This window comes from Scophthalmus maximus, chromosome 4 (genome assembly GCF_022379125.1).
Source record: "Scophthalmus maximus strain ysfricsl-2021 chromosome 4, ASM2237912v1, whole genome shotgun sequence".
Taxonomy (NCBI): domain Eukaryota; kingdom Metazoa; phylum Chordata; class Actinopteri; order Pleuronectiformes; family Scophthalmidae; genus Scophthalmus; species Scophthalmus maximus.
The window spans coordinates 827,513-851,344 of record NC_061518.1 but is presented as its reverse complement, the minus strand read 5'-3'; the positions used below and the strand labels follow the sequence as shown (position 1 = coordinate 851,344).

Below are 23,832 nucleotides of genomic sequence, written 5' to 3'. Positions count from 1 at the left end.
TGAAGTCCAGTTGTTTGAGACAGAGGGTGAAACGAGACACTGACGCCTCATACAAGTAGGAACCTGAATATGAGTCGAATTTGTCTCCTGAAACGTTTAGAAACGTCCGTGAGTCGCATCGGGTCCCTGAACGTCTCGGAGCTGGAAAACCCTTCGTCCTCTGGGGAGCGTGAACGTGTCGGCGACAGATTTGACACGATGCAGATCGATAACGGAAACAAATTCAACGTTAAATGAATCAACCTTTTTTTCCCCCATCAATTCAAATCAGACGCTTTAATAATTTATACATCTGATTAAATATTCTTATGTACCTGAAACATTTCCATCATTTTTTACATAAAACTCTCAAATGAACCATTTTCACAAATTAACAGATTCTACAGTTAAATATTTGCCGGACGTTTACAGGGTCCAGCCATCCCGAGTGTTAAAGGGGCAGTACGCCATTAAGGAGAAAGATTCTTTACTGTGGATGATTCGACACCGGTCGGGACTCGAACCCGCAGCCTTTCGGAGACGGACACGAGGCCAAAACCTTCCGAGTTGTAGCATCTGTCGCTAGCACGTCTCTTAAAGGGGCAGTCAGCGATTTTGGCGAAAGCTTGTTTCTCTCTTTGTTGTTGTTGTGATGTTGCTGCTCTGGCCGGGCCGCGAAACTGCGACCCCCGGCACGAAATGACACGTTGTTTCTACTCGGGTCGGTTGTGGAGGAGCAGCTGCGTTGTGACGAACATTCATAAACTAGACGCAGTTTGTTGTGGTCGGTTCATTATTTTTGCACAACTTCTGACTTTGGAGAAACTGAATGAATTGATTCATGTTCTCTGTGACGCCTGACGGACTCTGTGAGACTTTGTCTCGAGTGAAAGTAAAAAAAAAATGTCCATCATAATGTCACAGGAGGAGAAGTTGGACGACGGCGCTGTCGGACCGGTGGACGGACTCATCACGTCATGTGACTTTCAGAGGCGTCCCGAGGTTTCGCCCACTGCCCCTCAGCTCCTCCTCCTTCGTCGGGGGGTGCGCTGGTTTCGTCCGTCAGAAGGTGCTCTGCAGCAGACAGTGGCAGCCGCAGCCGGCCGGACACTCGTCCTGCCGACGGAACCAGTCCATCATGTGGCCCGTGTGTCCGCCGTGGCCGCAGCTCAGGCAGAAGTTGGAGGAGCCGCGCACGGCCACGTGGCAGACGGCGCACTGGAAGGTCAGGCGCTTGCAGACGGCGCACTGGGTCCCGCGCGCCTGAATGCGACAGTGGCAGCAGTACACGCCGAACTCTGCGGAGGGAAACAGAGGGAAGAGGAAGGTGATGATGATGATGTCGGTCACAAACAACTCGATCGATGCTTCGACATCAGCTGGACGCTGATCCCAGTCGCTCAACCAATGTATTCAGACAATTCTTTTATTCGTGTTACGACACTTGGTTCTCGGCGTGTCGGTATAATAACGTACCGATGCCTTTGTGCGGTTCCGGCGGACAGGAGGCGAACTTGAGCACGTCGGCCCGCTTCTCTCTCAGACCCCAGCGGTACAGGATTTCACCGTAGCACTTCTTAAAGTCGTCAAACTGCAGCGTGTTGGCCGGGTCCAGCAGTCTGCACGGGGAAGAGGAGACAACATCACAATCTGTGCTAGCGAGACACACCGGTGGGTGTCCGTCTCCGACCAGGAGGTGGCGCCGCGTCACCTCTTGTTCATGTCGTGCTGCTCCCGCTCTCGTTCCCGTGGGTCTGCGTAGCCCTGGTTTCCGTAGCGATAGTCGTCGGGCGAGGACTCACCCCAGGGGTTGACGTGCTCGGAGTCTCGACCTGTGAAACAATAAAAAGGTGTTTGAGTGCAGAGGACTGTGAGCGTTCGGCCTGCGTGTGGCGCTGTGGAGACTCACCTGCGTTCCAGGTGGTTGTAGTGATGGAGTCCGACGTGCTGGAGCAGGAGCCGGAGGTGACGGAGCTGGAGGTGTAGCTGGGCTGAGACGACGACGACGACGACAACAACAACAACAACACACTTTACATCACTTCCTGTGTCCAACAACAACAACCTAACAGAGTGTAAAGTCCAACTACTGCCCCTCGGAGGCTGCAGGGGTCACTGCAGAAGTAATGTGACCTCAGGAGTTCCCACCGACTTGTATTATTCACGGAATGTAAAGACAACAGACTTACGTATCGTGAGTGTTGTGGCGGGAGCATGGAGGAGGAGCGCGACGGGTGGTGTGCGTACAGGGGGTTACCGTCGGGGGGCGGAGCCTGAGCTCTGAACACGCTGCACAACATGGCCAGAGTCTGAACGTCGCTCATGTGACTGTAGTGATCCAGACTGACGGGTTCGACACAAAGGGGCAGAGATTAGATTTATATTTCAGATTCACTGTCCACCAGGGGAGTGAGACGTCTGCTCGACTCACAGCGTCTCCAGCAGGTGGCGTCCGAACGGGTGTCTGGCCCACGGGGTCTCCGTGTCCGGGTCCGAGTCCGGACTCAGGTCCTGACCGGTCGCCGCAGACGCCAGAGCCCACACCTGTCGCGACGCACAGCGAGAGGTTTTTTTTACGCCGATGACGATGTAAATATTCTTCAGATGTGGAATCTCCAGATTCCTGCGGGAAGTTTTATTTCCTGCTTCACCGCGAGGAAACACAAGAGAAGAAGCGAAGACAAATGGAAACAGATGAAAGTCTCACCTTGGCCACGTCTCTGCGTCCGACGGTGAGCGCCGCCGACGCGTTCTTCTGACACGTCTCCAGGATGTCGTTCACGTTCAGACTGGACGGAGCAGATGAAAAAAATATTATGATCAGAAATCAGACAAACAACGGAAAACTGAAAACATGAGTCGAGATCGCAGAGCTGCAACTGGTGATCGTTTACATTATCAATCCATCGGCTGTGGAAACACACGAAGATTAAAAAGACCTGTTTTGTTCTGTTTGATGATATGAAAACAGTTCGTATTGTGAAGATTTTGCGGAGGAGTCGTGATTTTAGAGGGAATTTAGTTTGTTTGTCAATAGGATTACATAGATGGATAGAAAGATACAGTAGATAGATACAGTAGATAGATAGATAGATGGATGGAAAGATAGAGAGAGAGAGAGAGAGAGAGAGAGAGAGAGGGAGGGATGGATGGATGGATAGAAAGATACAGTAGATAGATAGATAGATAGATAGATAGATAGAGAGAGAGAGAGAGAGGGATGGATGGATGGATAGCGATAGATAGATGGTAGATAGATGGATGGAAAGATAGATAGAGAGAGAGAGAGATAGAGAGATAGGGACGGATGGACAGACAGACAGACAGATAGATATATAGATGGATGGAAAGATAGATAGAGAGAGAGAGAGAGAGGGATGGATGGACTAGAAACCCGTTCTTTCCTGAGAATTCAGTTTATATGAATCTTCAATAGTTGCAGAATTTTGTCGAGACCAACATGACGGGTCTGGTGCAGATCCACAAACAGTCACAGGACAAGGAATTTTTAAAATTGACACTAATTTTTTCAGAGAATAATTCCTAATAATTCATTTTTTATGTGAGATGATGATTTCATGATCTGCGCTGTGAGAGCGAAGCCAGGGGACAGGTCTCTCACATGTAGCTCTCTCCCAGAGCCTTGTGGACGGGCAGCAGGCAGGAGATCTCCTGGATGATCACCTTCCCGGCCAGTTTGATTGGACGGTTGCCGTAGTCCGTCCCCTCTCGCTTCGTCTTGAACCGGCGGGATTTCTGACGGACGGACAGAGAGGAGGAGGAGGAGGAGGAAGAGGGAGACAGGAAGTCCAGAGGACAACAAGCACCACCTGATTAAAAGTGGTGTGGACAACAAATTACTGACAGAGACTGTTCACACTGCGAGACGCCGACCGACGGAGGACGAGGCCCCGAGAGCTCCGTCCTGCGTCCAGCTCTCAGGACGTGAAGACGTCAGATGACCTCTGACCTCTTCCGACTGTTGCTCGGTTCAGTCGTTCTCGTGATGACGAGGAATCACACGGGACCGACGCTTCGTTCCGTTGGCCTCGGAACCCGGTTATCGTTCCAACATGATCTCGGCACGACCTCCGAGTCGGATGTTGCGACTGGAACAGTCAGAATTTGGACTCGAGAGTTTCCCACCTCGCCTGCGGACGGTTCAACAGAACACCGGCGACTCGTCGGTCCGCGTCCGAGCGCTCGCAGTGTGAACACGTGGTTAGTTCTCAGTTTAGTAACAAAACTAAACTGGAGCCTGAGCAGCACAAATTAACCTCAGAGCGGCGAAGTTAAGACCGAGCGGAGGGCGTCGATGACACAAACCTACCTGCAGACGTGAGACGTGTTAGTGGACGTCAGGGGACGGAGCGGGCGGGAGGACGCCGGTCACGACGGCTGAATGCTACAGGACGGTCGATTCTCCGAGTCTCACGCTCCGATCGGTCTGATGCTCGTTCATCCAGCTCATAGTTTCTCCACCAGGGAGTTGAATCAGGAGCGACTGGACTGGATGTAGTTTCTTGAAGACGTCTGAGCTTCATCCAAGACGCTTCTTCAGTTCTGAGGATCGGAGCGTTAGAACTGACGAATCCTTTTGGAGGAAGGTGAAACGTTCAACAGGTCCAGTTGCTCCTGATTCAACTTCCTGGTCGACGCTTTGATCTGGTGGATCTGAACACAACCAAACATCTGAAGTCCAGTTTGTGGTTCTGGAGAGATGTGATTTGTTTTTACTTCCCTTCAGGAAATTCACGTTTCTTCAGAAATTCTATTTCAGCTAAATAAAGAGCTGAAATCAAAATTCAAAATTCAGTTTTAAAAACAAAAACAAAAAAGCTCCCACACGTGTGTTCTGTGTTTAGAGTTTGTGTTGTTCTAAATGTTGACGCCTTTTGACACACTACTACTACATTAGTAATAATCAATATCGGTGTTGGCCCTAAAAAAAGCCGTATCGGTCGACCCCCTACTACAGAACAGACGTGACGGACAGCTCCAGTTCACTCCGTCTCAGCCCGTGTTAGTCGGAGGGACGTCGGCCAATCAGAGACATGCGAACAGCACGTTAGAAACCCCCGGAGAGGTGGGAGAACAGAGGGATGAGTGGAGGGGTTTGATGGAGGGATAGAAGCTCAGTACCGGCCAGTCGTGGACGGTTTGGACAGACCAGCGGCGGGAGGCAAAGATTGGGAGCTTCTGATTGGAGGAGAGTGAGACGGAGGAGTGGCCCACAGCAGCGTGGGGACAGGTGATTGTTTGGAGGGAAGAAAAAAAAGTGAAAAGAAACAAGGACCATCAGAGAGAGAGAGACGGGGACAGGAACACCAGGTCACTCCACATTCCCAGGGCCAGTGAACTCACCGTCGGTGTTAACTGGGAATGTGGCGCGTGAAGGAAACAACTTCACACGAGTCACAAACTCTTTTTGTGTGGAAGTTAATATAGGACAAAATGATCTGAGTGAGAACAAAACCAATTGGAGTTGTGATGGATCTGTGGCTCCGCATCACAATCATGTGACCCCAACCCTCATAATGTTTTTCATGCTCCTCTCTGACGATGTCACTTCAAGATTCAACGCCCGCTCACACGGGACTAAAAACCCACTGACACCTCGTCTTTCTACAGTGGGAAAGCGAACACGCGTCACATGACGCTGCAGACACCACGAGGTGTTCATCAGCTCCGGCGACGTGATGGAAACGTGACGAGGCGGAGTCGGAGCCCGACAGATTTATTGGCTGGCTGATAAAAATCAGCTGATGGTTCTAAATATTTGGTTTTATCTGTGTTTAAATACTTATAATAAAGATTAAAGTTAAACTGTAAAATATCAAGACTCAATTACATTTCTTTGTCATTGGGGTTTGATGACAACTTCTTAATATGTATCGGCCGATACATCATTATTACCCAAAGTTCAACATAGGTCAGACTGATTGACGCGCGTCACAGAAGCGATGACGGCTCGTCGCCTCCGTCAGTGACTTCTGTGACACGTTCAGTTGCAGTTTGAAGAGACTGAAGCTAAACTAACTAAAAACAACCTCATCTATTGGTCACAGTGAAATAATCCATCGACCTGCACATTCGCTGTCAGTGAATTATCTTTATGTCACAGCTGTTGACAGGAAGTAGCTGGATGTGAATGTGAACACTTTTCTCTCTGCTCGTGACCATCACTTCATTTTGTAACTGTCGTTCGGGGGGAAATAACAATCAAAACCAATGGCGGCAACAGAACGTTGGTGTTTGATTGTGTCTCATCGGACTGATCTGTGGTTAAATGAGTTTTGTTCTCACGCAGTAGTTTTGTCTTTAATGAGCTTCCGTACATGTTAATGAGACAAACGCTCAGCAAACCATCAAACGACAAGTCACCTCACACAATGTTACGCACTGTGTGTGTGTGTGTGTGTGTGTGTCTCACCCGTTCTTTATAGTAAAAGGAGGAGATGGAGACGGTGTCTTTGTCGGAGCGAGTCGGGCTGCCACTGTACAGCCGCAGGGTGCTCTGAGACTCTGAACGCATCTTCATCGGCGTCAGGACACCGCTGTGATAGGCCGACAGGGCCGACAGAGACCTGAACACACACACACACACACGTTAGAGTAACAGTCCCATGTTTCAGGAGTTTTCAATGTCATAAAGTTTGTCTGTGTGTTAGAACCTGGGCGTGGGCTCGGTGGGCGGGACAGAGCGGTGCATGGTGATTGGTCGGGTGAAGTACACCAGACATCCGGTGCCACAGAAGCGAGCGCCGGACGTCCGAGGGAACGGGATGTTGGCGTCCTGGAAAAACAGACAGATCGTTTCGTGAACACGGAAACGGCAAGCGACGGCGAGCGACGGGGTCGTGATGTTCGTTACCTGATAGGAGCCGTACGTGTTGGTGACTCGAGGAAACGCCTGCAGGGGCGGAGTCACAGGGTTCGAGATGACGAAGGGATTGGGAGGGGGGCCGTCGTCCTGCGTCTGAGGGAGGACATGAGGACACAAGGACACATAGATGTTACAAGGACACAAAGATGTTAAGAGGACACAAGGACACAGATGTTACAAGGACACACAGATGTCACGAGGAGACAGATGTGGGATCAAACTCTCACGTGATTGTTATGGCTGCCAGTTTGAATTATTCACATTTCATGTTTCCTTCATCCATTTGTGAAATGGGTCTAAACTACATTACCCATGAGTCTTGGCCACAGACTCACTGAAAAATGAATCACAACTCACCCCGAATTAAAACGTGAACTTGTTTAAAGATGCAGACTTGTGTGTGCATGTGTGTGTCTGTGTGCGTGTGTGTGTTCTCACCATGTCCGACTCCAGACAGGACACCAGCTGTCGGACACACGGCTCCAGACAGTTCTGGTTCCTCTTCACCTTCTGAAGAGACGTGTCCGTCAGGATCTGAGACAAAGACAAAGAGACGTCGTCCTCGGGGTCAACGACAGATTCAGCTTCAGCAAAAAACTGATTCCATTTTAGTTTAAGTTTATTCTGGATATTTTGCGGAAAAAAAGGTAAATTTAAAAAAAATCCAGGTGAAAACAGAATTGTTCAAATATAATTTACATGGCGGACATGAAACATAATAATAAAATCAATTATTATTATTATGACAGTAAAAAGTCGAACCATCACATCATTGACCCGTCAGCCAATCACAGATCGACAGGAAGAGTGTGCTGGAAGTGGTGCTGTGGTTGTGTTCAGGATCGTCCGTACCTTCTGGATCTTGATCTTCATGGCGGAGGGGATGGTGGTCGGGGCGACGAACTGGAAGGTCGGAGCGGCGTTGTTGGGATACTGGGCGGGAAACTTCACCACCAGACGAACCTGGTGGCTGCCGAAGTGAGCCGACACCACGCAGCTGCAGTTCACGGCGTCCATCTGCACAGAACAGTCAATAAATCAATCCATCAATCCCGATGAGAAGCGAAAGCTCCCGACCGTCTGTGAACGTGACGTGTTTCGAGCCTCACCTCCACGTTGACGTTCCTGATCTGCAGGTTGACCAGAGAGAACTCCTGCTGCAGCGTCTGAGGGAGACCTGAACCCACCACGGAGCCCAGAGCGACGCCGGGATCTGAGCACAGGGACGACGGGGGGAAGAGGGGAGGAGTCAGACTCTGATGCGATGTGGAAAAACTCTCTCACAGACAGAAATATACGGACAGGTCCTTTAAATCAGACTCGTCGAGCTGCGATTGGCTGGTTTGTTCTCAGAGTGAGAATCTTTTATTTATACTGAAGTAATTTAAATATTACCAACGGGGGACGTTTGTGGCTCGAACGTAAATGAAAATAAATGATTCATTAAGTTATTTAAAAGCTCCTAAATGGATAAAAATGGTGTGTGCGTGTTTTTGTTTGTCAGAAACAGATTTCCAGTAAACTTGGTGGAAGGATGGAACACGGAGCAAAGAAAGAGTCTATCAAATGTTGTAGCTTTATATCAATCAATCCAAGTTTGAAACCTCTGTGAAGACTGGATCAAACGGAGCCGTCAGTGAACGCCTCGTGGTCTCACCCTGCAGGTTTCCGGCGGCGGGGCCGAGGCCGTGTTGACTCTCGGGCTCCTGAGAGGTAAAAGACTTGTCCGACTCCACGTTCAGAGACATCTCGTCCATCAGGTCCTCCACCACGTCACTGACGCACAGCTGCACCACGACGACGACGACGACAACAACAACAACAACAACAGGTCAGAGTGACAACAGGGCGACAGGTTCTGTCTGAGCTCGTCTGTCGGAGGATGAACACTGACCCTCTGCAGCTGAGGATCCACCCTCCATATCCTCAGAGTCTGGTCTCGGGACCATGTGACCAGCTGGTAATCCTTGGAGCCTGGACAACAACAACAACAACAACTATTACTACACTGTCATATGAACACAACTGTCCATGTGTCCAGACGTGATGAATCTGTCACTCTTGTCAGTATGACACCGGCGACCGCTCACTACGAACTGTTCTCTAAGCCCTCAAAGTCTTGAAGAAGGTGGAAAGTGTTAGACCAGCTTAGCATAAAGGCCCAGGACTCTGTGTTTGTCGTTTTTTTCACCACTGTGATTGGTTTGACCGTCACCTTCTTTCTGCGGCCTCCAGCGGAACTCGAGCACCACGTCGTCGTGGCCGACGAAGGCGTGGACGGGACTGTTGAGGTCAAGCGTGCTCCACAGCAACAGGCTGTTCTCTCTCCGCAGCTGAGGAACCATCACTGTGACCAGACCGTTAGAGAACGGCTGAGAGGAGGCGCGCACACACACACACACACACACACACACACACACAGACAGAGAGAAAGGATGAGACACCGCGATGATCTCTCCGATCGCTCCGACCTCGGTGTGATGACTCACCGTGTACCGGGCCTTCCAGACCGGCACCTGACAGGACAGGATGTTCAGGTACTTCCTGGGCTGTCGGAAATCCCAGAACTAGACACAAACAAACGTGAAAATAACAGAAAATGAAACACCGACGGCAGAGAAGAACTTCAGAGGATTCACGAAAAATCTGAGGTCAGATCCTTAAGCAAAATGGCCGATGTGAAGATTTCCCCACGGTCGGTTCCTCACCCTCACAGAGTTGTCCTGGCTCGATGTGGCAAGGATGAACTCGTTGTCCGGATGCCAGTCGAGGCCGTGGATCTTGGACAGGTGAGCGGCCACGTACTCCGCTGCCGTGTTCGGCTTCTGCACAGAGGAAATCATCGGATAACAGTGACACACACACACACACACACACACACACACACACACACACACACACACACACACACACACACACACACACACACACACACACACACACACACACACACACACACACACACACACACACAGATGTGCCGAGTAGAATCCAGTCGCTCACTCTTTTGTCCCAGATTCGAACGTCTCCATCGTGACTGGACGCGAGCAGGTGCTGGTTCCTCCGGTTCCACTTCACCTGAGATGCTCCGGCTGCCGAGAGGAAGAGAGAAAACCAACGAGGTGAGAACAGGTGATGTTTGACGTTCACATTTCATCTGGATCAGTTCAGAAAATGAGACCAAGAAGATAAACAACACACAAACATGGACGTTGTCACAAATCTGGTTCTGGACTTTGTTTCTCTTTAAATGTTCAGCGTCCAGCTGACAGTGACAGCTCCCTGGATCGCCCCCTGGTGGCTGGTTGCAGTACATGTCATAAACAGTGTCGCTGTTTTAACAGTTTGTATGTGAAAGAGAGAATATTTTTGCAATTTTCCTTGGTCGCAACTGTTTAAAAAGCTAATTTAAGGAGTTTGTGAAATAGTATCTATAATCAGACACATTATATTTGACACTGAGAAATAAGTTGTGGTTCAGACGTCGACTCTTAGTTATACAAACGAATTGTCCCTCAACAAACCAACACTCAAACGCATCACCACTCGACAGTAGTAAACTCCGTAGGTGATGGATTGTCTTTTTTCTGCACGTCGATCTTTCAGATGTGAAGGAAAGTTGAAATACTCACCGACAGCCGACAGCGCCACCGTGGGTTTCCGAGTGTCTCTGTCGAGTCAAACACAGACGCCATGTCGACAGCTATTTTAATATTTATATTTCATTCACTCTTAATCTTGTAACGAGTGAACTTGTCTTGTTAACGTTAAGGTATTGACAGACAGATGCCAGCTGCTGGTGAAGGTCATGTGATCACAGCAGATGCTCCAGAACAGCATCTAAATGTAACGACGACGGGTGAAATCACTTATCAAATCATGTTGACAACAATGATCTGACCTGGTGTCCCAGATGTAGATGTAGGTGTCCACCGAGCTGGTGACCAGGAACTCCGGTTCAAACCAGGACCAGTCCAGATCACTGGAGACAGTGAACACACCGCAGAGGGTCAGTGAACATATCAAAGAGTCCATAAACATATCAGAGTCAGTGAACACATCGTAGAGAGTCAGTGAACACATCAGAGTCAGTGAACACACCGCTGAGAGTCAGTGAACACACCGCAGATATTCAGAAGACACATCATAGACAGTCAGTGAACACACGGCAGAGTCAGTGAACACACCGCAGAGAGATGGTAAAAACATTACGATGAGTCAGTGAACACACAGAGAGAGAGTCAGTGAACACATCACAGGGAATCAGTGAGATTCAACTCAGTTGTTACCTGATGACCCGGGTGTGTCCCTGCAGGGAGGTGTGAACTTCTCCACAGCCCTCCCTCCACGAGTACAGATCCACACGCTGGTTACTCTGAACACACACACACACACACACACACACACACACACACACACACACAGAGAGATATAAATATTTTCTTAATGTTCAGATCCGATGTTCTCGACGTCAGATGTTTTGTCTCACTCTGAAACACCAGAACTCACCGAGGCGGCGAACACGTGCGACTCGGACCTGTGCGGGTTCCACTGGACCGTCCCCACGTCCCATTTACTCTGTCGGCCGATTTTGCGCGGAGCTTCTGACGGGGCGTCCAGGTTCACCATGTACAGGAACCGCCGCCTGACAGACGGGAACAACAGACGGCTTTATAAGCTGTTGACTCACACTGTATGTGTTGATGCGTTCACTGGCAGCGTGTTTTGTTTGACATTACTCTTCATGTTGTGTTTTTCAGTAGATAGTTACGACAAAGTTCTGTGTTGACTTGTTGTTTAAATGATGAAAATCTAAAGCGTGATTTTTTCTTTCTCACTCAGTGTGAGAAGAGATCGACTGTTGCTGTTAAGTGGACTAAACGACTCAACGCCTTTTGATTTATTCTGTTTTCCATCCCAACAGTGGGGAACCTCTGGTGCGTTCAGGGGCCTGAACTCACCCAGACAGCACAGCATGGGAGCCCAGGCAGTCCACGGACATGGCGGTGGCCTAAAAACACAGAAGAAGAAGAAGAAGAAGAAGAAGAAGAAGAAGAAGAAGAAGGAGAAGAAGGACGTTGATTTTTGGGGCCAATGTCGATTCTGATATTAGGTAAAAAAAAAAAAGTATGATTCCGATTTTTTGATAATATATAAATATTTAAAAATGAATATGAATGTTAAGATGTCGTTATCAAAACCTTATGACAAAGAAATGTAACAGAGGCCATAAACTTTATTATAAATAACATTTTTTTTTAAACACACACATTCAATCAAATATATAAAACTTGAATTAAGAAAATAAACATATTTTTTATTTAAAATATAAACATAATAAACATCTTAATTTTTTCTAACTTTAAAATGAATCTCTGTATTTCTGCTGTCGGGCTTCATGGAAACGTGAGGTTGTTCTTGTTTTCCATAATTTTTCGATTGATTGGATTGATTAATAGAGGAAAATAATCATCATATTAAACTATAATGATTAAGTCAAGGAATTGTGTTGAATTATTTACACATTTTCTATTTCAACATTAAATCTTTGTAATAAATGTTTTGCATCAACTAGAGATCTCTGTGAATCATCTCTGAACTTATTGATTATTAAACAGTCAGTCTGAACTCGTTTTCTCTCCTGATCTACTCTTTGTTCCTTCAACTACAACGATCCCTTCCACAACAGATGATTCGATCAAACTCGATTAACCGCTGACGGAGATCGAAGAATCGCGGTTTAAACTTGGACAGATTGTTGTACTTTTGTGTTTTACGGTGTTTTGGCGGGACTTCACCCCCCCGCACTAAGGTTTCCCGCCATTTAAATCGTTCTGCACCTGAAGCGGCCGGTCACTTGAATCTCACCGGAGCTTTCGGACACAAATACCTGAGCATCCCGAAACTCCACCACCACATTCTCGCTGCTCCAGCGAGCCGCCATCTTCCTCGTCTTCTACCGTCAACAAACCGTCACGTGACTCACCGATGACGCCCGATGCTGCGTTCAGGGCCCCTGAGACCAAAGCAGGAAACCTGATGAACGAGACGATTCACATCTAAATATAAAACAAAATGTTGAATTTTTTTTTACGTGATACTACTACTCTATATCTACTATCCGTATAATCCGTTTTTACTAATTTAACAGAAATTCCCCCCAAAAAAATTAAAACATGAGAAAAACAACTAAAACCCCACAATTAGGAGATAAAAACAAAAGTCTGATTTAAGAATTTTAAAGTTACAACAAGAAGCATTTGGGTTTAAACTGTGCGTTCATTTGGAATCTAGATTTTTGTAAAAACGTGGTTTATTTTTTAAAAGACGCTATTTTTTCCCCATTTTATAACATTTTAATTTACATTTGTAATTTTTGTAATTTTTAAATGAACCACAAATGTCGAAACAACAAACACGAGGCCAAATGCAAAGTAAATGAGAAATAATTTTCACGATTCAAAGGACAAAATGCGGCGTTTATATTTACAAAAAAAAAAGTACTAAATTGTCAAATTTCCGACAAGTGACGCGTTCGAGGATTCGTTCTGTCACGTGACAGAGTCGTCGCTCCTGGTTGGTCGCTGCTCGTTTTGTGTGGTCATTGATCCAAGATGGCGCCCAGCCTGGTGGAGCATGTTGTGGCTGACGCAGGAGCGTTTCTAAAGAAAGCTCCTCTGCAGGTGAGTCGTTCGTGCACTGTCGACTCTTCGATCGGGACATTATTGATCATCACGCCCAGTGGCCGCGTGACGTCAGTGTTTCCGGTCAGTGAGAGCGTTAGAGAGCCAAGCTGTGTGTCGGTGGCGCGGGGCCCACAGACGCTCCTCAGACCCACCGACATCAAACTACTCTCACTATCATTTACCTCGAGTCTGTGAATACTGGTTTCATTCAGTGGATAATACGTTTATCTCATAACCACGTTCACGTCACTACGTCATTCAGGCGCGAGCACAGACATCACAGCAGCGTCAGTAGAACAACTGACGGTGTGTGAGTGTAAAGGTACAATACACCTGGTTTTGATTTCCTGTGTGTGTGTGTGTGTGTGTGTGTGTGTGTGTGTGTGTGTGTGTGTGTGTGTGTGTGTGTGTGTGTGTGTGTTGTGGCAGGAGATCGGCAGCAACATCTACACATTGAGAGACGTGGTGGATGAGATCAGAGACAAACCCACCAGGAGGAGTCTGGCCTTCCTGCCCTACCAGCTCAAATTCAAAGAACCAAACCCGGAACACATCAGACATGGTAACTACTGGACCTGAACGCATCACACACACTGGACCTGAACGCATCACACACACTGGACCTGAACGCATCACACACACTGGACCTGAACGCATCACACACACTGGACCTGAACGCATCACACACATTTGACCTGAACACATCACACACATCACACAGGGTAACTAAACCTGTGTAACTACTGGACCTGAACACACCATACACACTGGACCTGAACACATCACACCGGGTAACTACTGGACCTGAACACATCACACACACTGGACCTGAACACATCACACACACTAACTACTGGACCTGAACGCATCACACACTGAACCTGAACACATCAGACACGGTAACTACTGGACCTGAACACGTCACACACACTTCACCTGAACACATCAGACACGGTTACTAAACTGACTTGAACACATCACACACAATAACTACTGAACCTGAACACATCAGACACATTGAACTTGAACACATCACACACAGTAACTACTAAACCTGAACACATCAGACACACTGAACCTGAACACAACACATCAGACACGGTTACTAAACTGAACACATCACACACACACACACACACACACACACACACACACACACTGAACCTGAACACATCACACACAATAACTAATGAACCTGAACACATCAGAAACATTGAACTTGACGAATCACGCACATTGAACTTGAACACATCACACATAGTAACTACTGAACCTGAACACATCACACACAATAACTACTGAACCTGAACACATCAGACACATTGAACTTGAACATATCACACATAGTAACTGTTTAACCTGAACACATCAGTTCATTCTTCAACCTCTTCACTGATCTGTTTTTATTTATTTTTTATCCTTTCTGATTAACTTGAGTTTATAAATTCTCGTGTTCACCTGTCGTACCTGAACCTCACACCTGTGGGTCATGTGAGCAGCTCCTCGTGGTTCCTGAGGTTTGATGAAAGATTAAATGTTTGTCGTCCCTCTTCAGTGACGGAGTTCTCGAAGAAGACCGGCGACTACCCGAGTCTTTCAGCCACCGACATCAAGGTCCTGGCTCTGACGTACCAGCTGGAGCTGGAGCATGTCGGCTCCGGACACCTGAGGAGCGAGCCGGAGGTCAAGGTACCTGCTGAACCAACCACCGCCACATGCTAGGCTAACAGTCAGCTCAGTCTTAGTGCTAAGCTAAGCTAAATGCAGTCTTTTAGGATTAAGTCACTTGACCTCTACCTCACATTCGACCTCAGACTGTCTCTGAACACCGTCTGACTGAAACGTCCATGTTTCGTCTGTTCCAGGTTAATGTTCACAGCACACAGCGCCACCCAGAGACGCCTGTTAACGTCGCAGGATTCCACTTCCCCTCAAAGGTAAAAACCCGGACGGTGCTCTGACTTTGGGTCCATCCCATTTCCCGACCCCTTGGCCCTACCCCTCCTTTTTGCACTTTTCAGCGTAGGGAAGCGTGTCCAATTTCTTTTGAAGATCAAGGGGGTAGAGGTTTTCTACCCCTTCAAACTGCAAAACTCTAAAAACTGTCTCCTCAGAAACCCGTGGACGGTCCGAGCATCCGACAGACTCGAACAGAGACGCAGACGTCAAACCCGACCGGCGGCGGCGACGAGTTCAACAGCTTCCAGTTCTGGAGAGAGGCGCTCCCGAGCCTCGACGACGACCTGCTGCAGTTACTGGTGAGTCCGACTCGGCATCTGCACAAAGTCTTTTCTCAAAACACTCGCAGCACGTTCGCTGACTGATGTTAAATGTCTGTTGTGGCACCGACAGGATCCAGTGGAGGTTGTTGCGAGTTCGAGCGTCAAACAGAAACAAACGTCTCCCGCGACGGACGACGGCGACGAGTTCAACAGCTTCCAGTTCTGGAGAGAGCCGCTGCCGAGCCTCGACGACGAGCTACTGCAGTCACTGGTGAGTGAGTTCAACTGCACAATTATTGATCCTGATAAATGTTGATGATCGGCTCGATCCGTACGCTTCGCACTGTCGGTGTTGCTAGGCAACCGCTATGCTAACGGTCGCTGAAAACCTACATTGATTGTTGTCGATGAATTACTTTCATTTCCTGAAACATCATTGGACAAAGTGTCCGCTCATTGGACACAACATGAAGAGTTTAACAATGCGGTCGTGAGCTCGTGTGATGACGCAGTGACGTGGAGCTGTTCTTCTGCTTCCTGATTGGCCGACAGCAGCAGCAGCAGCTGCAGCCGACTGGTCCTCACATGTGCGCCTCGCTGTTGTTGTTGTAACGGCGATGGCGTGTGTTTGCTTCACCACAGACGGAGGACCAATCGGACGACGAGGACAAAGAGAACGTGCTTGACGAGGATGATGATGACGACGACGGAGGAGGTTGGATCACGCCCAGTAACATCCAACAGGTGAAGATGGACACGGCCGATTGGACGGCTCCCGCTGATGTCACGGTCGGATGTCTGACCACCGACTTTGCCATGCAGGTAACGGACGCTACTTCACACAAACGACTGACGGGATATGAAGTGATGACTTTTCATACCTCAAAGGTCAAATTACTTTGACAGCTCATGACAGTGTTTCCATGGTGATTCTCCAACATTCCGACCCGGTATCTTTTGCAGAACGTCCTCATCCAGATCGGACTCCACGTTCTGTCCGTCAACGGGATGGTAATCAAACAGGCGAGGAACTACATCCTGAGGTGTCACGCCTGCTTCAAGTGAGTGAGGCGCTGAGCGGACATGTGGTTCATCCTCTGGGGAGCAGCTCAGTTCTTATAATCTAAAAAATTGATATTTTATTTTCTTTTTCCAGGACGACGAGTAACATGGACAAAGTTTTCTGTCCCCACTGTGGAAACAAAACTCTGAAGAAGCTGGCGGTGACGGTCGGCGAGGACGGCGGCGTGCAGATGCATTTCTCCAAGAACCCCAAAGTGCTGAACCCGAGAGGACTGAGGGTGAGACGCTCTGACTCGACCACTCGACCACGCTGCTTTTACCCGGTGATCAGCGACTGTTTATAAAGACGATCAGCGACTGTTTATAAAGATGATCAGCGACTGTTTATAAAGACGAACAGCGACTGTATATAAAGACGATCACTGACTGTATATAAAGACGATCAGCGACTGTATATAAAGACGATCAGCGACTGTTTATAAAGACGATCACTGACTTTATATAAAGAGGATCAGTGACTGTATATAATATATAAAAGACGATCAGAGACTGTATATAAAGACGGTCGTGGTGATTTACGTGTTGATCCTCTGTTCCGTGTGTTCCAGCACTCGCTGCCTCGGCCTCAGGGCGGGAAACACGCCAACAACCCGCAGTTGGTGGAGGACCAGCTCTTCCCCCAGCAGAGACTTTCCCGAAAGGCCCGTCAGAAGAACGACGTCTTCAACCCCGACTACGTGGCCAAGGCGTCGCCGTTCTGTGAGAACGACATCTACAGCCGAGCGGCGAACCTGCAGATCCGTGACGGTCAGTGCGGCGGCGGCAGGCGGCGGGCCAACCCCAACGCCGCCCGCAAGAAGTTCGTTAAGAAGAAGTGAGCGGACGCACGAGGACCTGACGTCATCAGATCTGTCTGACATCACATACGAGACTCTTTCCACCATCCCAGAGCAAATTAACCTGTTACAGTTTCTGCACATAATCAATACATCTTTTTATTTAATTTTTTTTTACTTCAACGTCATGTGGCAGCTCTCCGCTGGTGCGTTCACTGACACACTGACATCCGAGGTTCAAGAATCAGCTGCTACTTAAGGATAATTTAATTATTATTACTAATTATGTGAAAACCATCAGATAACGTAACAAACTTTATTATCAGATTCACATTTTTCCTTTCACAGCATCTGTTTGTCCCTTTTACTTCCTACCTGTATTGTTGGTCGCCTCTTCAAACTCCGTCTCCTTTGTTCTCACCCACACTGAAATGACGTCATGACTCTTGAAGGAAATCAATGTAGAAACTGTTGGATGGTTTGAAAACAGTGGAATGGTCCTAAGTATCAAAGCATGTTGTACACCCCCCCTCACCTCACCCACCGGCGTGTTGGGACTGAGCCTAATCAATATCTGTATCAATAACCAATAAATGAGGATTGACTTGAACTGTACAGAGAAACAATTTTTTTTAAATCTGAGCTTTGAGAAGGTGAAGATGTTATTTTCTTTATGGAGCTAGCCTAACAGTTTCCCCTTGCTTCCAGTGTTCATGCTAAGCTAGGCTAACAGTTTCCCCCTGCTTCCAGTGTTATGCTTAGCGTTTATGCTAAGCTAGGCAAACCATTTTCCCCTGCTTCGTGTTTTGCTTCATTACACAACAAAAAGACAACTGAAGTTAAGCAACAGACTTTGTATTGACAACCACAGAGTCCCCAGCCCTTTCACAATAAGAGTCTCCCTCAGTAAGTCAAAGCAAAAGCCCCACGTCTGTCTGAATGTGACCAGCACAGATCTTATATATATATGATTGAATTTTTCAAATATTTAAGATGACTTTTTAATATTTAATGAAGGCACTGGTACGTGAAACTCGTTTCCTTTCATCTTATTCTGGAAGATCGACTCATTTTAACCGTGTAACAAGACGACGTGGAACGTTTCACTTCCTGACTGGATGGAAACCTTTTAAAACATGATCCATCACTGCCGTTAATGACTACGACTAAATTATTACCTATTATTCTGCAGATCAATAGTTTTGTCTGAACTTTGTATCAAAAAATTAATATTTCCCCCAAAAGTTCTCCCGCGACGTCTCGTTTTGTCCGACGGCCTCGAGAAGCCAAAGAAGAAAAGCAACCAGAACAACGTTGCTGGTCGCTGATTAATAAACCACAGCAGTGACGTTTACAGACTTTATATCTGTGTCTCAGATTCATTATTTATCAAATAGATTCATTTTCTATAATTTAAGTTTTTTAAATCCCTTTAGCCGACGTTAACTCTGAGATGAGAGGTCGTGTGGAAACTGAAGTTTTAAGAGTCTAACGTGATTCTTTGTCCTGCTCTGTGAGACTCAGTTCGCTTCGCAGGGAAACACGACTCGTCCTCACATTCTGGTTTCAGAACCAGGGTCCGTTAGTCCAAAGAAAACTCTTCGTCGTCGTCTTCTCCGTCCTCAGACTTCACCTCCGTCTGTTCAGCAGCCGCCTCGGACTCGCCGGGCGTCAGAGTTGGCTCCGGATCCGGTCTCTGTTCTTTGATCGGTGTCTCCAACGCCAGGCTGCTCAGCTCGGCATCGATGTCGACCTCGGGCGCCGGTGGCGGCGGAACCAACGTCTCTCTCTGCGGAAGCACAAAGTCCAGAGGCTGGAGCGCGGCGGCGATGTCGATGCAGCCCAGACTGTCGTACCTGTGCAGCTGAGTCGGGGGGACGCCTGCGGAGACACAAACAACCTGTTTCACACCTTCGTTCACATTTCACCGTCTCTGAACTGTGAGGCAGAGAAACAACACGTTCACCTTCCGATGGTGAACGACGTGGTACTTTAGTGTCTAACTCAAGTCGTCTGTTTGTAGACGAGAAAGAAGGAAAATCCTCCAGACTGAAGTGGAACAACAGAACCTGATGCATCATTCATTTTAACTGGACAGTGATAAAAAAATAAATAACAATAATAAAAAAACTACAGGTTCATGTCAAAGTCATCTGCATCAGAGTGGATGAGAACTCCCATCATGCACTGCTTTCATCGACTGAAAACAGTCAGTTTATAAACAAGGTAAATATGTTCCGCAGCAGTAACTGTACATGGTACTGAGGAAGACTGGTGCAACGTACAAAATATAATTTTGAAAAAATTTGAATTCTGGCTTTAGTATGATCAATTTATTAGTTGGCAAAAAACAAATATAAAGTCCCATATGAGTCTTTCACAGATATCAGTAACCGCGTTTATGTTTGCCGATATTAAAACTTATTTTACAGAAACAACAGTTCTATATATTTGGTCGTATCTGTGTTTACGACCAAATAAACGGTTAAACTGTGAAATATCGAGCCTCGGTTACATTTCCTTGTCATGAGGATTTGATAACATCTTAGGAATCATTGAAATAATTGATTTTTAAATATAAATACATTTATTTGCCGATATATCGTCATTAGCCCCCAAAAATTGGTCGGGCTCTCATTCAGACATTACCTCATTAATGGTTCCTAAGATGTCGTTCACAAACCTCATGACAAAGACATATGTAAATGAAATGTTCGGCTCCTCACCCAGAACCAGAGCGATCTGAGCCGGAGGGAACAGCAGCTGCAGGCAGCGGTTGAGAAACGGCAGCAGATCCTCAGCGTACGAGCAGCAGAACTGGACGAACAGCTCCCGCTCTCTGGTGCTGAAGGCCGACTCCTCGGCCCGGTGGAACACCAGGATCTGACGGGTCACCTGACGGGGAACAAGACAAGACGTGAAATAACCAAGGTCGCGGGGTGTGAAGGACGTGACGATCCAGCTGCTCACCTTCTTGAGAGCGTCCTCCAGACACCTGGTGACGTCCTGGGCCAGGCCGACGGGGCAGCAGAGCCGCAGGTCGTTGAAGGCAGTCAGGATGTGGTTGAGGAAGCAGGCCAGCGGCTGGAAGTCCAGCAGGGACATGGGGGGCTGCAGGGTGCCGGGCTGGACGCCGGGGGCCACGGGGGGGATGGTCCCGCCAAGCATCGACGGCAGGGAGATGAGCGTATACATGTTCATGTCCTCCTGGAACTTGTCCACGGCCTCCTGCACGGCCCGGCTGAACGTCTCTGCCGCCACCCGCTGGAACATGGGCGCCAGCTGCCCGCGGAAGTCCGCCCCCACCCGGCTGAAGGACAGACCGAAGTACATGCACTGACCCAGCAGCGAGTCCAGGCGGCCCCCCACGCCTCGCTGCAGGTCCCGCTCCAACGTCTCCAGGAACTCTGCCACCTTCTGCACCACCCAGCCGTGGAAGATGGCGGCCTCGTTCACCGGCACCTGCCCGCCGACGACGGGCGCCACCAGCGGGTCCTCGTCGGAGAAGATGGCCCGGTACTGGGTGATGATGTCGAACAGGTGCACCCTGCACGCTTCGATGGTTTTGGTGATGTGGAAGTAGGCGTCGTCCTCTGGGACGGCGGCGAGCATGGAGTTGAGCCAGGTGCCGCGCGCCTGCAGGAACTTCACCCGCAGCTCCGCCTCCGTGAACACGTCCATCCGCCGCAGGTAGCCGATGACGCGCAGGCAGACGGGGAGCTGCGAGTTGCTGCGCAGCTGCTGCAGCAGCTGGTTGAGCATCAGCTGAGTCGACTGACGCACCTCGCGCACGATCCCCTGACGACACAAGACGACGTATGTCAGTCGAGATAACTTATCAACTAATGCTTGAGTCTTACTTTGTTCACAAACCCCTAAAACAAGCAGTCGACCCTTCAGGTTTCTGAACTCTCGTGGTTTCCCTCCCTCCTCGACTCACCTGGATCACCGGCAGCGAGGAGTGTTTCCTCTCCAGCCTCTTGACGTACGCCGCCAGCTCCAATGCCTCCTCGTAGTAGCCGTTGCGGACGCAGGTATCCATGAGCTGCGGGATCTCCAGGATCTCCAGGATCTCCGTGTGGCGGTTCAGCGTCAGGCTGTTCATCCGGCGGCTCGCTCCGATCTCCTCCGCCTGCTTCACGAACCCTCTGGACAGACGGGAAGAACCAGCGCATTATAAGAGAACAGGTAATGGAAAACTGCAAAATTGGAAAATAATCTTCCTCTAATATGCCAAAAAGTTAATACGCTCGCTTGAAGTGTGTTTTTTGCCTTTTGCGAAAAACAGTTAATGCAAGATGGAAACAACTTTGTTGAATAAGTTCTGACGTAGCGAAAATTCAGCTCACGTGACTGATCAGCTGTTTCCGCTGTCTTTCCTCCGAGCAATGGTTATGTGAGACCCGTCGTGTTATCACCCTCCATTTCTCCGTCTCCGGGCAGCGTTTCACATCACGAAAACTAATTGAACTGAAAGTTCTATTATAAGTTGCTCAGTTGAAAGCAACTCCTGAAGACCTCTCCTCTCTCCTTTGCCAAGCAAACAGCAAGTCTTATGGGTGTGTTGCCTGGGCAACCTCTTCTTCTTCTTCTACTGTTCTATTACAGTTGTGTTACAGTCGACCTATGTAGCCTATAGCGCCATCTTCTGACCAAACTGGTCAAGTTTATTCACTCCAAACCAGTTGAGGAAACTCACGGAATTCGCATTTTCTTTTTGCGTGTGTAATTATGACTTTCTGGCAACTGGTGAGGAAGTTGCAAACCATAACCAACTGAGCAACCAACAGGGGACACTTTATGGTGGAGCACCGCTGGTTCCATTTCCGGTTCTGTCAGCGTCTAAAAATTCAACGTGAACGCAACGTATTCTGGACCGTTTAGTTCAACAACCGTATTCAACACGACGTAGAAACATGGAGACTCACACGGAGGTCGGTCCACCTCATGGAACTAGATTTAACTCATAAATGAACACAGAGTTACAATATATTTAACTTCTGTGAATGAGTTCTTCTAAATATTACACACTGTGGCTTTAAAGTTCACACTGATGTGACTAACTAACCAGGCACAGGCCCCGGGGGTCAAAGGGTCAAAGGGTCTTTGACCCCCCGCCCCCTGTCCGGGCAGGGCCCCTCCTTCACAGACGGCCACGGAGCAGCACCGACCTGCATTTCTCCCCGAAGCCGGGCAGCTTGTCCAGCAGCCGCGACACGCTGCTCTCCACGCGGCCGAAGTCGCGGTAGATGTGCTCGGTGCAGTCGGCGGTGCGGATGAACGTCTGGTAGTTGGAGAACGCCAGCTCGCGGGTCTGCTGCAGGATCTGCGCCCGCTCCTCGGCCAGCCGCTCCGGCTCGCGGCTCAGCTTGTCCACGCCGAAGGAGCTGAGCTCGGACAGGTAGGCGGTGAAGTCCGGGTTGTCCCTCCAGCTGTCCGGGAAGCTGTCCCTGAAGATCGACGCCAGGATGCTCTCGTCCTCCACGTCCACCGCCGCCATGTTGGACCCGGAAGCAGCAGCAGCAGCAGCAGCAGCAGCAACTCCTCCTCCGCCGCCGGTGGTTCGTCACGAACACCGACTCGTTAGAACAGAACTTTATGTGAAGAACTAAAGAAAAAAACTACAGTAGACGTTTATTTTATTATGGTCCGTAAACACACACACCGCGGAACATCCAGTCTACGTCACCGTTTCTCTCTTTCCCACCCGAACTGGGAGAAGCCCCTCCCCTCCCCTACCCTGCCTCTGATTGGGTTAGCGTTTCAGCGTGAAGAGTGATGATTGGATGACTTAAGGGAAATATCAGGGAAAGCCAATCAGTTCACAGAATATGGTTGTTGTTTTATTTATTTATTTATTTATTTATTTTTATTTATTTTTTTTGAGGCGTTCTTCTTCACTGGAACCTTTATTGAACACGCTGCGGTTGTAGCGCCCCCTACTGCTGCGCCTCTGTCTGGGGTCTTCAGGAGTCATGCTATTTACATTAATCCAGTAACATTTATTCATTTATTTATTTCAGTTGTTTTTAAAACTCAGATGTTTTAATACTAGTGATAGCGAAGTGAAGCTTTAAACACAAGTGTATAACAAAGGTTCATTACTCGAAGCTCGATGGGGACCTCTGCTGGTGAAAGTTATGAATGGATGAAAGGGACATGTAAAAGTGACATTCAACAAAGTGAAACGAAAATAATTT

General features: G+C 48.3%; 3 protein-coding genes across 6 annotated transcripts; 1 reads left to right on the top strand and 2 right to left on the bottom strand.

Moving 5' to 3' along the window:
* Positions 1-257: 257 nt before the first annotated feature.
* Positions 258-12,963, bottom strand: wdr59 (WD repeat domain 59). Of its 4 annotated transcripts, XM_035627736.2 has the most exons (27): positions 12,756-12,910; positions 11,827-11,876; positions 11,375-11,510; positions 11,155-11,240; positions 10,767-10,847; positions 10,498-10,535; positions 9,869-9,957; positions 9,574-9,690; positions 9,355-9,432; positions 9,081-9,237; positions 8,760-8,839; positions 8,523-8,652; positions 7,975-8,078; positions 7,718-7,882; positions 7,304-7,399; positions 6,854-6,958; positions 6,654-6,775; positions 6,413-6,566; positions 5,122-5,178; positions 3,602-3,735; positions 2,687-2,768; positions 2,411-2,523; positions 2,169-2,322; positions 1,889-1,970; positions 1,691-1,811; positions 1,456-1,598; positions 258-1,277 (listed from the first exon to the last, which is right to left on the bottom strand). In XM_035627736.2, the coding sequence occupies exons 1-27, from the start codon at positions 12,807-12,809 to the stop codon at positions 1,042-1,044; spliced, it is 2,964 nt and encodes a 987-aa protein (XP_035483629.1). In that variant the 5' UTR covers positions 12,810-12,910; the 3' UTR covers positions 258-1,041. The 4 variants fall into 4 exon arrangements, 2 of the variants coding, with proteins under 2 accessions (XP_035483629.1, XP_035483630.1); XM_035627737.2 differs by lacking the exon at positions 5,122-5,178 and having other exon boundaries at positions 12,756-12,909; XR_004790421.2 differs by lacking the exons at positions 258-1,277; positions 1,456-1,598; positions 1,691-1,811; positions 3,602-3,735; positions 5,122-5,178 and having other exon boundaries at positions 12,756-12,940.
* Positions 12,964-13,410: 447 nt separating this feature from the next.
* On the top strand, positions 13,411-18,242 carry nob1 (NIN1 (RPN12) binding protein 1 homolog). The gene is made up of 10 exons (XM_035627744.2): positions 13,411-13,548; positions 13,981-14,113; positions 15,107-15,240; positions 15,417-15,488; positions 15,666-15,809; positions 15,904-16,044; positions 16,416-16,595; positions 16,737-16,834; positions 16,930-17,074; positions 17,405-18,242. Exons 1-10 carry the CDS (start codon positions 13,480-13,482, stop codon positions 17,672-17,674), a joined length of 1,386 nt encoding a protein of 461 aa, XP_035483637.1. The 5' UTR covers positions 13,411-13,479; the 3' UTR covers positions 17,675-18,242.
* A 229-nt stretch (positions 18,243-18,471) lies between these two features.
* On the bottom strand, positions 18,472-23,358 carry cog8 (component of oligomeric golgi complex 8). Its single transcript, XM_035627740.2, has 5 exons — positions 22,804-23,358; positions 21,573-21,780; positions 20,603-21,430; positions 20,359-20,527; positions 18,472-19,513 (listed from the first exon to the last, which is right to left on the bottom strand). Exons 1-5 carry the CDS (start codon positions 23,130-23,132, stop codon positions 19,215-19,217), a joined length of 1,833 nt encoding a protein of 610 aa, XP_035483633.2. The 5' UTR covers positions 23,133-23,358; the 3' UTR covers positions 18,472-19,214.
* Between the last annotated feature and the right edge of the window lie 474 nt (positions 23,359-23,832).